This window comes from Echinops telfairi, unplaced genomic scaffold (genome assembly GCF_000313985.2).
Source record: "Echinops telfairi isolate 266 unplaced genomic scaffold, ASM31398v2 ScPeMD7_7410;HRSCAF=8448, whole genome shotgun sequence".
NCBI lineage: Eukaryota > Metazoa > Chordata > Mammalia > Afrosoricida > Tenrecidae > Echinops > Echinops telfairi.
In genome coordinates, this window is record NW_022111310.1 from 14,683,476 (window position 1) to 14,695,825 (window position 12,350).

A 12,350-nucleotide genomic window follows, 5' to 3' on the forward strand; every position below is an offset into this window, starting at 1 on the left:
GTTACAAAGCGGTTCAGAGTACAATCCCAATGATGTAAGAAAGGATATAATCATATATACAAACTTCAAAATCCCAATATCATACCCACTGCTACCCACTGCTCCAATTCATAGTGGCCTCTAATCCAGGGTTCCTGAGGCTGTAAATCTGTACAGGAGCAGATAACCTCCTCTTTCTCCCATAGAGTACCTGGTGGGTTTGAACCACTGGCCTTGTAGTTAGTAGTCCAACACTTACTCAACAATTCCATCAGGGTTCCTTACATATACACATAGAGAGGAGGAACAGTTATTAATGGTAGCTCTTTCTGGGTTGTGAGGTTATTATTAATTTTTCTTTTATATCTCTAAATAGATGTAAATTTTCTACAAGGAATATGTATGATTCTATAATCTAAAAATAGACAGGCTACTAAAATTGCATCTGTCATTAGAATGCTCATAAATGCACATGGAAACAATACTGCTTGGTCTTCACCTTGAAATGACTGTAGAGTACATGTTCTTTTGGTGACAATTGGTAGAGACTGATACAACACTGTAATAACAAAGTAGTAATGGGACTAGAGCACTGTTTGTTTCATAACCTTGACAAGTATTGGTATTGACATCTAGGTTCTTCTATTTTCTACAAGATTTTACAATTCATATACTTTTATCTCTTTAAGGCATACAGCATACACATACTCTATGCAACGCTTTAAGATTTATTCTAATTTACCATTTTTCTACATAAGGAAAAACAAAGTTATGGCAGATAAAAGAGAAAGGCTACATATAGTCTTGTTCATCACAAGCATGCTGATAGGTACAAACATGTTTATTAAATGAAATGTATCCTTTGGTAATAAAAGCAGGGGACCTGTATGTAAATGAAGTTGGAGATTCACAAAGTCAGACTCTTTCCTGACTGGCACCAAAGCACACAAACCCTTGTAAAGTCCAGTTAGGTAACCTACATGGACACTCCGCAGGCATGTATGAATCCCATGACAAGGGTCCCATTTCTGACTCTCAAAAGGAATGGGGATTAGGATGAGGGTCGTCACAGAAACTAGTTTATGGAAAGTCTTGTGGGGTCTAGGAACAAATACTGTCGTTGGTTAGTGTTTACGTACACGAGTTCATTTTCTTCCTCTCTCGGTGCCCCACCCCTTGCCTTCGCACTTTGGAGGCAAGGCTGTTCATGATCACGTTCAATGCATGGCGGCTAGCTTGGCATCTCGGGTTCCTTTTCTAAACCACAGAGTGGTCATTGCTGTGAACTCCAGCCAAGATCGTGTGGTTGAGGGAGGAAGCTGAGCGGTCGGAGCCTTCCGTGGGGCCGCTGGTGTTCTCACTGCGCTGGCAGCAGAGGATCTGCCGGAAGGTGGTGCTCATCTCCTTGTCTCGGTAGGAGTAGATGATGGGGTTCATGGCCGAGTTGAATTCCGCAAGGAGAAGGAAAAACTTCTCATAGGCCAGAACATTGCACTGTGGACAGCACACGTCCAGCAGTAACAAGACCAGTCCGGGGGTCCAGCAGACGATAAAGGCCCCTACGGTGACACCCGGGCATCAGCAGGATTCAAGGAGAGAGAGAGAAAAACAAGAAAAGAGGAAAACTTTACTAGGAAGCATGTGACCATAAGACTTTCAGGTAGTGATCCAAATATTAAGATGCTGAGATTCAAAGCTACTAATCATTTCGAATCAAACGTTCATTTCCTGAAATCATCAGAAAAAGGTTTTGGTAAAATGTCATGAGTTCAGGTCCTACAAAATATGTAGGAGGTATGGATGTTGATTATTTTGGGCAAAACACGAAGCAATTGAAAAGCAATGGGCACATGCAGACCTGCTCAGGAGACACCTTTCCACTGATAGACAGGGTTTATACTGCCATACGACTGTTCCCGGGGAAAATATAAGCATGAACGGCAAATGCTCTTGAACTTTAGGGACAACTCATGTTCCTGACTTCAGGTGGCCTGGACGGAAATCCTTGCTAGGCCATTTAGTAACTTTGTTGAAGTTAGGTAAATTGTTTCTCCTACCTCAGTTTTTCTAATCTGAAATATATAGATGGCAATATTTACCTCGTCAACTTTGTTATAAGATTACGTGCTAATAACCACTCAGTCTATAATAGCAACACTGTTATTATCTGCTCAGTAGCACAGGGGTAGTAAGAAATAGCAATTTCAAATGATGACACGTCATATGTTTGTTTTTATTCTTATTCAACAATTAATAACAGCAGTGATTTTCTCTGTGCTTTACAATTATCTTACCTAATCTCCACCCTAGCTGTATGAGGTAGAAACCATTATCCCCATCATAAATATGAAGGCCATGAGACCTAGAGAAAGGTCAAGTAACTTGCTTAGACCCCCAGTACTGGAAAATGGCAGGCAGGAGGTCAGTCCTTGAGGTTCTGGTCTTAGAGCCTGAGGCCGGCTCTACTGTTCACATTCCGGAAAATACAACCTTAGAGTTCTACTTTAAGAAAGTTACATATCTGTTACGGTAGTTACATAATCTGGTGTCAATTTGAGGATTAAGAGTGAAGGGGTGGAGTCTAGCCTGTCAATCAGGATATAGCCAATGAGGCCTTTGCATGGGCATGGCCTTCTCCTGAGGATTCTGGGAACTCCCGTATTTTCCACCTTGGAGGCAAGAGACTCTCTCTACTCACTCCCTGCGAGACATCCCTGTGGAGAAGGCACACGGAGAGAGGCTGTTGGAGCTAGCCCTCTGGAGCTGTAGAAGCCGTGTGGGGAGCCCTGCCAGCGCTGAGATGCTCACAAGACCACTGGATCCACAAGACTTCCCACCGACTGGCCTGTGATCTTCCTGCATTCGGCGTCATTGTATGTGTTTCGTGAGTCTGAAGAGGACTTTATAGATTGGTATCGGACATATGGGCTAATATTGGACTTATGGACTTGGTCTGGACTGGGCTGGGATGTTTTCTCAATCTTCCATTGCTTTTGCCTATAAATCTCTTCCTCATACACATATGAGTGTCTATGAGCTTGTTTCTCTCGTCAACCCGGACTAACACAGTATCTTAAACCAAATGCTAGGCTTTAGCTGTTTCTCTAATTGTCTTCTGCTTGGTTTGCTTTCTTCTTCCAACTCTTCTAAATCAGGGAGGGTTTACTCTAGCTGCAAAGATGGGATTACAAATGAGATTCTCAATTCCATTTTATTTAGTCTTCAAAATCACTTCCCTTTGGGCTCCTTATGAAATCACATCACAACTCATTTCTGTATGACCCCAGCATTTTCTAGGCTTCTTTAATTGAAAGGGCATGAGCCAGTAGGACCCAGGAGGCTCCATCATTTCCTATTCCATAACACCTAATGGGTACCATGTGTGTGATCAGGCTTCACAGTAACCAAGAGGGAAAGAGAGATGCTCCCAGCATGCTGCTGGCATCTTTGGATTTAAATGGAGGCTACTGTAGGTGGACATAAGCTTGACCTGGTCCCTTGGCTTTGGACTAACCCCAAGGCATGAGTTTCCCAAAATGAAAGCAAATGAATTCAGCCTCCAAACAGCCCAGTTTTGAATGAGAACTTGCTTTTTAGTTTTTGAACTTTTTTAGCAGGGCAATGAAAAGAACGAATGGAGAAAAGTATCACCAGAAAGCTCTTTCTTCTACAACATGAACGTGTACTGGTTTTAACCTGCTGTTCACTTTGAAGAAAGCCCACGGTGCTTCATTCCCTAATAGATACAATACCTTAAACTTCAATTAGAGAGGAAAAAACTTTTTCAAATATCAGGAGATAATAGCCAAGAAATGACTTGAACTTCAAGTGAAAATGTTAATAAAGTATTCAGTCCAAGTCCTTGAATTTCCTTGCTTGAAAATCACTCAGAAAGCTAAACATAAAGGAAAGTCAAAGGAATGCCTCTTGGGTTTCAGAAATAATGCATTACTCACTGAGAAGCCAGGAAGGGAATTATTCTCTCGGGGTGGAAAATGCCTGGATGGAAAATGCCTGGTCCCATCACTCCATTTACTTGGAAACGAAAAACACACAGGCCCTTCATGAATGGGAGAACATTCTTTCACGTTTCCTTTTCTTTCTTTTATCAAAGCTCCAATTGAGTTCCAATTCAGAGCTTGAGAAGATGGCAGCGATGTGCAGCCCAGTAGACTAATTTGAAATAAAACGAGGCTTTTCTCCCTCAGGAGACAGAAAGCCAACATTCTTACTTTCACATATGATTTGGTTGTCTTTGTTAAAAAACGACAGGAGTGAAATACATGCAGTTATCCGTTCCTTAAAGATCATTGTTGCCGAGTCAATTTTGACTCATAGCAATCCTATATGACAAGATTATGATTGTTGCACAAGGTCGCCAAAGCTGTACTGCTTATGGGAGCAGACGGCCACCTCTTCCTCCACTGAAGTGGCTAGTGGGTTTGAACCTCTAACCTTTCTGTTAGTAGAGTAGTGCATTCACCACTGTACCACTCAGACTCTGACTCACAGCGCCGGCCCTAGAGAACAGAGTAGAACTGTCCCTGTGGGTTTCTGAAACTCTAACTCTTTTTGAGAGTAGAAAGCATCATCATTCTCCCTCAGAGCCACTGGTGGTTTCGAACTGTCGACCTTATGGTTAGCAGCCCAACAAAGACTGCCACGATTGTACCACACTGCTCCTTATTTGCTGTCTATAGTTACTTCTAGTTTAAAATTCAAAATGGGGCAAAGTCTTTCCAAACAGAATCCGGGTCTTACAAACTGGTCTAGCAAGCCCAGGGCCCCTGCTGGGTTAGAGACTGAAGTGGGAAACCCCCAGGGCCTGGCATGCAAATTAATACATGTGAACTCATCCACTCGCGAACTTGGAAGTCTTCTCCTTTCTTTACTGAAAGAAACTAGCTTTCAGTCCTGTGACTGGAGCCACGGCACCAACACAACACTGTGCGTAGAGTCTCAGCCCTCCATTGAAGTCACACCAGAAAGTCATGGTACAGGACTCAGAAAATCCACATCTAAACCCAGTCACATGAGGGGCTTCAAAAGGGTCGAGGGAAAATTCCATTTTCTTTCAGTATAACTTTTTACAAACTTTTGAATTCCCTTTCTATGGAATCTTTTCCACTTCTTCTTCCCCTTCTACAGAGATCTCAAAGATTACATCGGCCAAAGATGAAAAAGCACTGAAGAAATAGAGAATGGGGCCTGCAAAATCCCAAGGAAGTAATTAGGCTTCTAATCAACTTTGAATGTACATTCTGAAGTTCCTTGCTCAAATTATGAATTTTTCCCTTTCTTCTAAAAATAGAAAACATGCCATACTCAAGCCCCTAACTAATCATTAGGCAATCCTAACTCAATCAGATTGGTAGAATCCAAGACATGTATCAGAGACCCGATCAACACCTAATCAGTACAGAGCCAAGTGCCTACACGCAATCGGGTTAATAAGAATGTAAGGAGCTCCCATGTTAGCATCGGTGCATTAACGAGGTGAGCGGTTTCCTGTCTAATTCATATAGTGTGTTGAGGATAAAGCTGAGTGAGTTCCTTGCATTACCAAGCATGATGTCCTTCTCTAGGGATTGGTCTTTCCTGACAACCTGTCTAAAGTTTGTGACAGGAAGTCTCGCCATCCTTTCCAATTTAAGGCGTATTCGCTGGCTGTACTTCTTCCAAGACAGAGGTGTTGGTTCTGTTCGCAGCCCATAGTGCACCATGCTTGGTAAAGCAGGGGCCCATGACATGGGCTGAAGGGTGGCTGCAACAATGGGCTCAAACATAAGAGCAATTGCGAGGGTGGCACAAGACTGGGGACCGTTCCGTTCTGTTGGCCATCGGGCCACTGTCTGAACCGACTCAAAGAACGACTAACTCCACGGTACCTAAAACGACGTACGTACAACGCACATACAGAAGAAGCTGCGCTTCCCCAGCACACTTCACTCCCTTGTACATCTGTCAGATCACTCTGTGAGGGCTTCCTTGCCGACAAAGAGGGAGGGAGACTGCTGGAATGTAGACTCAGAAGACGGGGAGGAAGGAGGCAGTTTGGGACCAACAGGTCACAGCTGCAGAACAAGATCATATTACCACACCTTCCCTCAAATCTAACACAACTTCATCAGCTGAATAATGCTTACCATCTGGGCTCACAATTAGAGTCTTTTTTTCTAGAGTGATTTCTTCCAAACTCTGCCTACATATGGAACCTAAGAACCAAAGCTACCAGGAAAAAAAACGTTCTCGACAGAGAAGACCTCTAGGGAGAGAGCTCAAGATTTTTGATGAAAAAAATCAGAGTTTTTTTCCAGTCTGGCTGGGAAATGCGTGTTTTTACAAAAATCAGACACCCCACAGATTAAAAACAAATCAAGATAAACCAATCTGCACTAGGCTGTGCCCAAATTACCCTCTCCTGAGCTCATTTTTCTCATGGGGTCTCAGAACAGTCTTCCCTAGCTCCGAGGCTTGTGATGGTAATGAAATAATAATAATAAAAGTTTCTAATGCCATTAAATGATGTGTTCTTTTCAGGGAAGGTCTGTTGCTATCCCAGAAGCCAGTCCATGTTCATTCATCTCTGTAGCTACGGGCCTGCATCCGCCTACACCCCTGAGTGTGAGAGCGAATGACTGACGAAAGGGCTTCTGGACCTGCAACAAATAAATAGGAGAAAAGCTCCTATGTGTTGAGTCACTAATATTTGTGGTTGACAGTTGACCCTGAACATGTGGGCTGCCAACCCTGGGACCTGTTGGAGCCCTGCCAAGATCCCACTGACCTTGAATCCACAGGATTCTACACCTACCGGCCTGTGAGCTCTGTTTCCCGCTTCAACTTCTGCATCACGGGCCTGCAGCTACCTGAGTCTGATGACTCATGAACTTGAGTCGGGCTGGGCTGGGCATCCTTCTTGATATAAAGCTCTTTCTTATACACTGATGAGTGTCACAGCTATTGTCTCTCTAGGCAACCCAGCCTCACTCACTAATCCAGGGTGGGCCGTTGGATAAAAGCAAGGTAAGCATGGGTTTACTTGTGTTTATTTACTAATCTGTAGTGAATGAGTTCACATGGATTTCACATGTGATGGGTTTTTAATAAGGGAGGGGAAACTGATTCACTACAGACGAGTATGTAAACACAAGTCAGCCCAGGCTGGCAATCCCGTAACTCCCATGACATTAGTGATGTTCATTTTGCAGTGTCACTTGTCATTGTTGACTGCTAGTCTCTTTGTTAGTGGTGGGCAAAGTAGGGCAGGCAATCCATTTTTTATTTTCAGGGACACTTTCTTCTTCTCTGGCTAATGTTTCTATAGAACAATGTGTGTCCTACTGTAGTGGATATAATACCCTCTTGAATCTCTGAGGACATTAATTAAAATTTATTTGAGGCTATGTTGTGTTTCCTATGCTCTCTGTTTCCATATAAGATGCTGGGCTGCACATAATTAATTTGGGAAGACAGTCTAACAAACTGCTTCCAACATCAGCTATTTCTTGTATCCCAAACATCTAGTGAATCTCATCTAATGCACAGGTAAAATGCAGTATTAGGTAACCTCCCGGGAGACTCAGGGAGATGTGAGTCGTATATCCTTACAAACACATACACCATACTTCCCAGCACAGCTAATGTTCTTAACATGGCAGTATCCGACTTCTGAGGTCTCTGTACATGATAAGCACACAAGGAAATGCTTCTCTTGGCTTGCAGCAAAGCCAATGCCGTTTGAACAATGTTAAGTCATTTACTCCCTAAACATGTCTTCTGGGGTTGGGGCTAACACTGGCTCAGCAGAGTGTAAGTAATTACTCAGTAATCACCAAGGAACAAAGCTACTCCAAAAGTCTACCAGATGATAAACCTTGCCCATTTTCAAATGAGAGCTAGGCATATGCATTTAACTGAGAAAAGACACATATAAAACATCTGGATGGATACAGTGACGGTATCTTAGGGTTTTTGAACGGTTCTTGAACGTTTTACGTTTTCCTTTGCATTGGGTTTTGGGCCCCATCCAAGAAGCTGCCACGTATTCTTCAGGGAGAAACCGCTTCATCATTCTCAGAATGGTCAAATCTGTTCTGTTTCCTATACTTAGTAATACATTGCAGATTTTTAAAAACCAAATTACTTCACCCTTATCTTAAAAGTAATAAATCTTCCCCTGTGCAGAAAATCAATGTTGTCAACTCCAGACCAGCACCATCCAATTCAGAGTGTGATACAAAACGGGTTGCGCGACTTGCCGTTACCAAGGCAATTGGAATAATATTTACCCCTTAAAAAAATAAATGAAATTCCCCCGAAGAACCTTACTCGAGCAAAAGTTCAACACAAACAGGAAGTTTATAATTCGTTTCGCAACATACTTAATTTTCAGCAATGAATTGTTTCTGCCCTAACGAGAGACGTCTCAATGAGCGCCAACATTGCGCTAAAGTGCTCCTAGCACCCAGCGAAGGCAGGCTGCAGCCTGTAATTCTGTCCTCCGCGGTGCACCGATCGCTGAGGCCGGTCACTGAGCTCTGCGGTACTCAGGAGATGCAGGGGAAAAACGCAATGAAAATTCCATTTCTAAGTCATTTCCTTAACAACAAATGGGGGGAAATATTGACAACTTCATCCAAAAGCAAAGTCAGTGTGTGTGTGCGGCGGTGGGAAATGTTTACAAACTAAAATCACCTTTTGGCGCATATTTTATGCATCTGTATAGGAGTACATGTATTTAACAGCAGAAAGCAGAGGAGACAAAGCAGGAGTTGTCATCTTGGCCGTTCTTCTGGAGGTTGGTTTTGTCTCTGTGATTGCCAAATATCCCGGACTGATATTTACAAAGCCCAGATTCTTGGCAGGGGCGCAGGGAAGGACAGTCTGTTCGAATCTAAAATCAGAGCTGTGTGCCTAAGATACCTCCCATTATCAAAATGGTGCTAGAACAATGAGTATTCAACTGGAAATGGGTGCTACAGCTAAAGGGTTCGAGATTCATGATCATAAATGTATTTTTTCCTACATGGATATCAATTCTTTTACAAGTTTAGTAAAAAAAAAAAAAAGTTTTGTCAGAGGAACTGACAAAGCCAAGTTTAAGCATCAAAAGCCAAATTCCATTACATAAATCCTAATCTAAATTCATTAAGTTCTAAAGGCTTCAAAATAGGCTGCAACAATGTCACATATAGTATTTATCCTATAGCTATATCCACACACAAGAAATTACACATGTGCATTGCAAGGAATTCATGGCACATATTTTATTAAAAAACAATCTAGATAATCATAAGAGAGATATAAATTAAACTACATCCATAAAGTGGAACCCTAGTCATCTCTAAGAAATGTATTAAAATATCCTGTCTTTATTGGTACAGAATGATCACTCGGATCCTTTGTTAAGCTAAAAAGAACAAGATCTGGAATACCACTGGGGGGCCTTCAAAAACTTTCTATCTTTAATTCTATTTTGCCATGAACATTGAAAGCCCCCTCCTCTGTAAAATATGGTCAAATGTATGCTTTAACAATAATGATCAGCAACAACAAATGGACCTACACACACATTCCCTCGAATAAACCCCAAGTGAGCTACCGTCAGTTCATTTTTAAATGTCTACAATAGAAATCATACCTTCAATGCTTGATTTGACCTTAACATATAAATTAATCTTTATTTCGCAGATCTTTGATGGCGAGCCAAGGCCTTTTATTTCAATACGCATCTACTGACTGGAGCGCTATGCCGTTTTCACAGTAAAAGTCAGACTCGGAAAGCATCGCATACCAGTTCCGGTTTCTCTCATTTGAAGGTAAGTGAGAACTTAAAATTGTTGCAAAGCAGGTCAGTGCAAAAGCCTTGTAGATATTTTATTTCCCGCCCCCCCACCCCCAATTTTGACAGTTGTTTCCACTAGCAAGTTGAAATACATGGGAAAGGGGGGCAAGTTAGCTGTGCGTATATATTTATATTTTATGTAAGAATACTGAGCTAGGTAGACGTGCGTTCAAATACTATTTTCTTCCCTGACTAGCTGTACAGCGTGGAAAGTTACTCACCTCTGCTTCCATGCTCAGCCCCGCGGCAAGGACTGAGACAGGACACAGAGAATACAAAGCACAGGGCTACCTAATAAGTGGCTTGCCCACCCCCCTGCTCAGGTGTATACCCAAGGAATACACCTAAAAGATCTCTGGATATTTAGGGTAAGTGATTGGTTGTCCCTACCTAGAGATAGAAAATGGAAGTGGTGCATCCCTGCCAGGCCGGTGCCACGAGCCACCTTTTCACTCTCCGCTCTCGGCTGTCTTCCTGAGCGTATGGGATACCATGCCAAGCAACCCACCAGCATTTCCTGATGAGCACTCAAAACTTAGGTCCAGCCCTCTTTCTGCTTAAAGTTGAAAATGAGTGGTTCCCTTTCTTTTCTTAGTTTCAGACCCTCTCTCTGAGCTAGATATATATTTGAGGGGGAAAAAAGGCATTAAGAAAAGAGAATATTTCTTTGAAGGATTTGGACACAGGCTTCCCATTTCCTGAGGTCACGAGCAGGGCAGTCGGCTCTGGGTGGGGTTTGTGGTTGCTGGGTCATCTAGTTGCTTTTCAACAGGAGTGGCCCCCTGTTGACGGAGTAGAACCTTGAATTTACTAGGTAGCAATCTTTCTGGAGAGAAGTCCTGTCGGTGCAGTGGTGACACCCTCAGCTACAAAGCAGAAGGACGGCAGTTCGAACCCACCAGCGCCGTGCAGAAGCAAGCTGAGGTCGTGTGCTTCTCCAAAGATTACAGCCTTGAAACCAGGGGAGGCGGTTTTACTCCCCGCTGCCATGTCACCAGGGGTCCGCATGGACTCAACGGCGATAGAGGTAGATCACCTCATCTCTCTGGCCTGGAGTACCAGCCTGGAGTACTGGTGTTTCGAAGTGCTGACCTTGGTAGCAGCCAAAGGAGTCCCACAGTGCGTCACCAGGTTCCCTACTCATCAGCCTGCTCTGTTCAAGTTCTTCCTCGGGCCTTTGGTGCCTGGTGATTTTCAACTGTGTAACATTCCGAAGCGCAGTTGTGTCCTCCAGTGCGCGTCACCGTGTTGTTGAGTACCACTGAACTGGGAGCACCCACCTGTGAGAGGATACAAGGACCCCAGGCCATTTTCTAGGCTGTGGTTTTTATGAGGGAGAGCTCCAGATCTTTTGTGGACCTGGTGTGGAGGTTCGAACTGCCAACATTTGGGTAGCAGCTACGTGCTTACCTGTTGGACCACCAGGGCTTCTAGTTTTACGTCTTTTATATTGTTAAATTGAGGTTATCAGGGCAGCCTACTCTTGAAACATTTATTGATGCAGCAACTCCGAATGTGAAATTTACTTGCTCGGTAAGCTTTCTAAATTATAAATTTATACTTACGTATTTGTTTTTTTTATGCCCCACTGTGTTCCAGGGTACAAAGTAGAAAGCAAAAAAAAACAAAAAACAAAAAACCCCAAAACAAAACTCACTGCCATTGAATCAATGCTGACTCACAGTGATGCCCTGTGGGTTTCTGAGACTGTGTACGCGAGTAGGAAGCCCAGTCTTTCTCCCTCCGAGCGGTTTCAAACTGCCAACAATGTTGCTCATAGTCCACCACGTAACCACTACTGTCCCATAAGCAGCACTGCCCTTAAGAAATAGGTATGAAAAATGAAGCAAAGGATCATCAAAGAATAGCATAATGAGGCAGAATTCAGCGTGAAGTTCCTACACTGGAGATTTCTAAGGAGTCAACAGTCACCTGCATTTCAGCAAGCCCATGCCTGATAGCTCATGCATACGTGTATTTGCATATGCATAAAAAGGCATTTCTGAGGGTGGCAGGGAGAGATGTTCTTCCCTATAGAAGTTTCATATTTCAGGTTAGCTACACTGAGTTGAGCTGAAAGGTAGTTAAGATTCTGCGACATGGAATCACGGGCTTTAGCGTTGGAGGAGACAGTGGAGCAAGGGGACGTCTGGCAGGTAGGGGAGACTGCCTTTGAAGGAGCCACTTTCCTCCCCCGGGGCTTGTGAGCAGAACTGAACAGTCATGGTGACCACACTAAAGGGCCTTCCTCAACTGTCCACTCCTTACTGTAAAAGAGAAAGCATACTATCTAACTCAGAATTTTTGTAAGGCCAGGAAGGAATAGATGAGTATAATGAGATAATCATTCAACAGCTCTTGCAATTAGTTATTTGAAAATAGGATTACTATTCTTCAGTTAACACAGATGCCAACCTCCAACTGGGGTCAGTTGGAATGCTTAGCTGCACGGGCACATCAGAAACCAATGTGCACCGTGTGAGAGCTTTGTCACTTCGAAGGGAGTGCCGTATTTGCTCGTGTA

At 43.2% G+C, this 12,350-nt stretch overlaps 1 protein-coding gene across 3 annotated transcripts in view; it reads right to left on the bottom strand.

Moving 5' to 3' along the window:
- Positions 1 to 804: 804 nt before the first annotated feature.
- The window catches only part of LPAR1 (lysophosphatidic acid receptor 1), a 147,955-nt gene continuing 136,409 nt past the window's right edge, over positions 805 to 12,350 (bottom strand). For all 3 annotated transcript variants that reach the window (XM_045296596.1, XM_045296597.1, XM_004710950.2), the window contains one exon: positions 805 to 1,538. In XM_045296596.1, the coding sequence (XP_045152531.1) occupies positions 1,237 to 1,538 (302 nt within the window). In that variant the 3' untranslated portion in view covers positions 805 to 1,236. The remainder of the gene's footprint in view (positions 1,539 to 12,350) is intronic.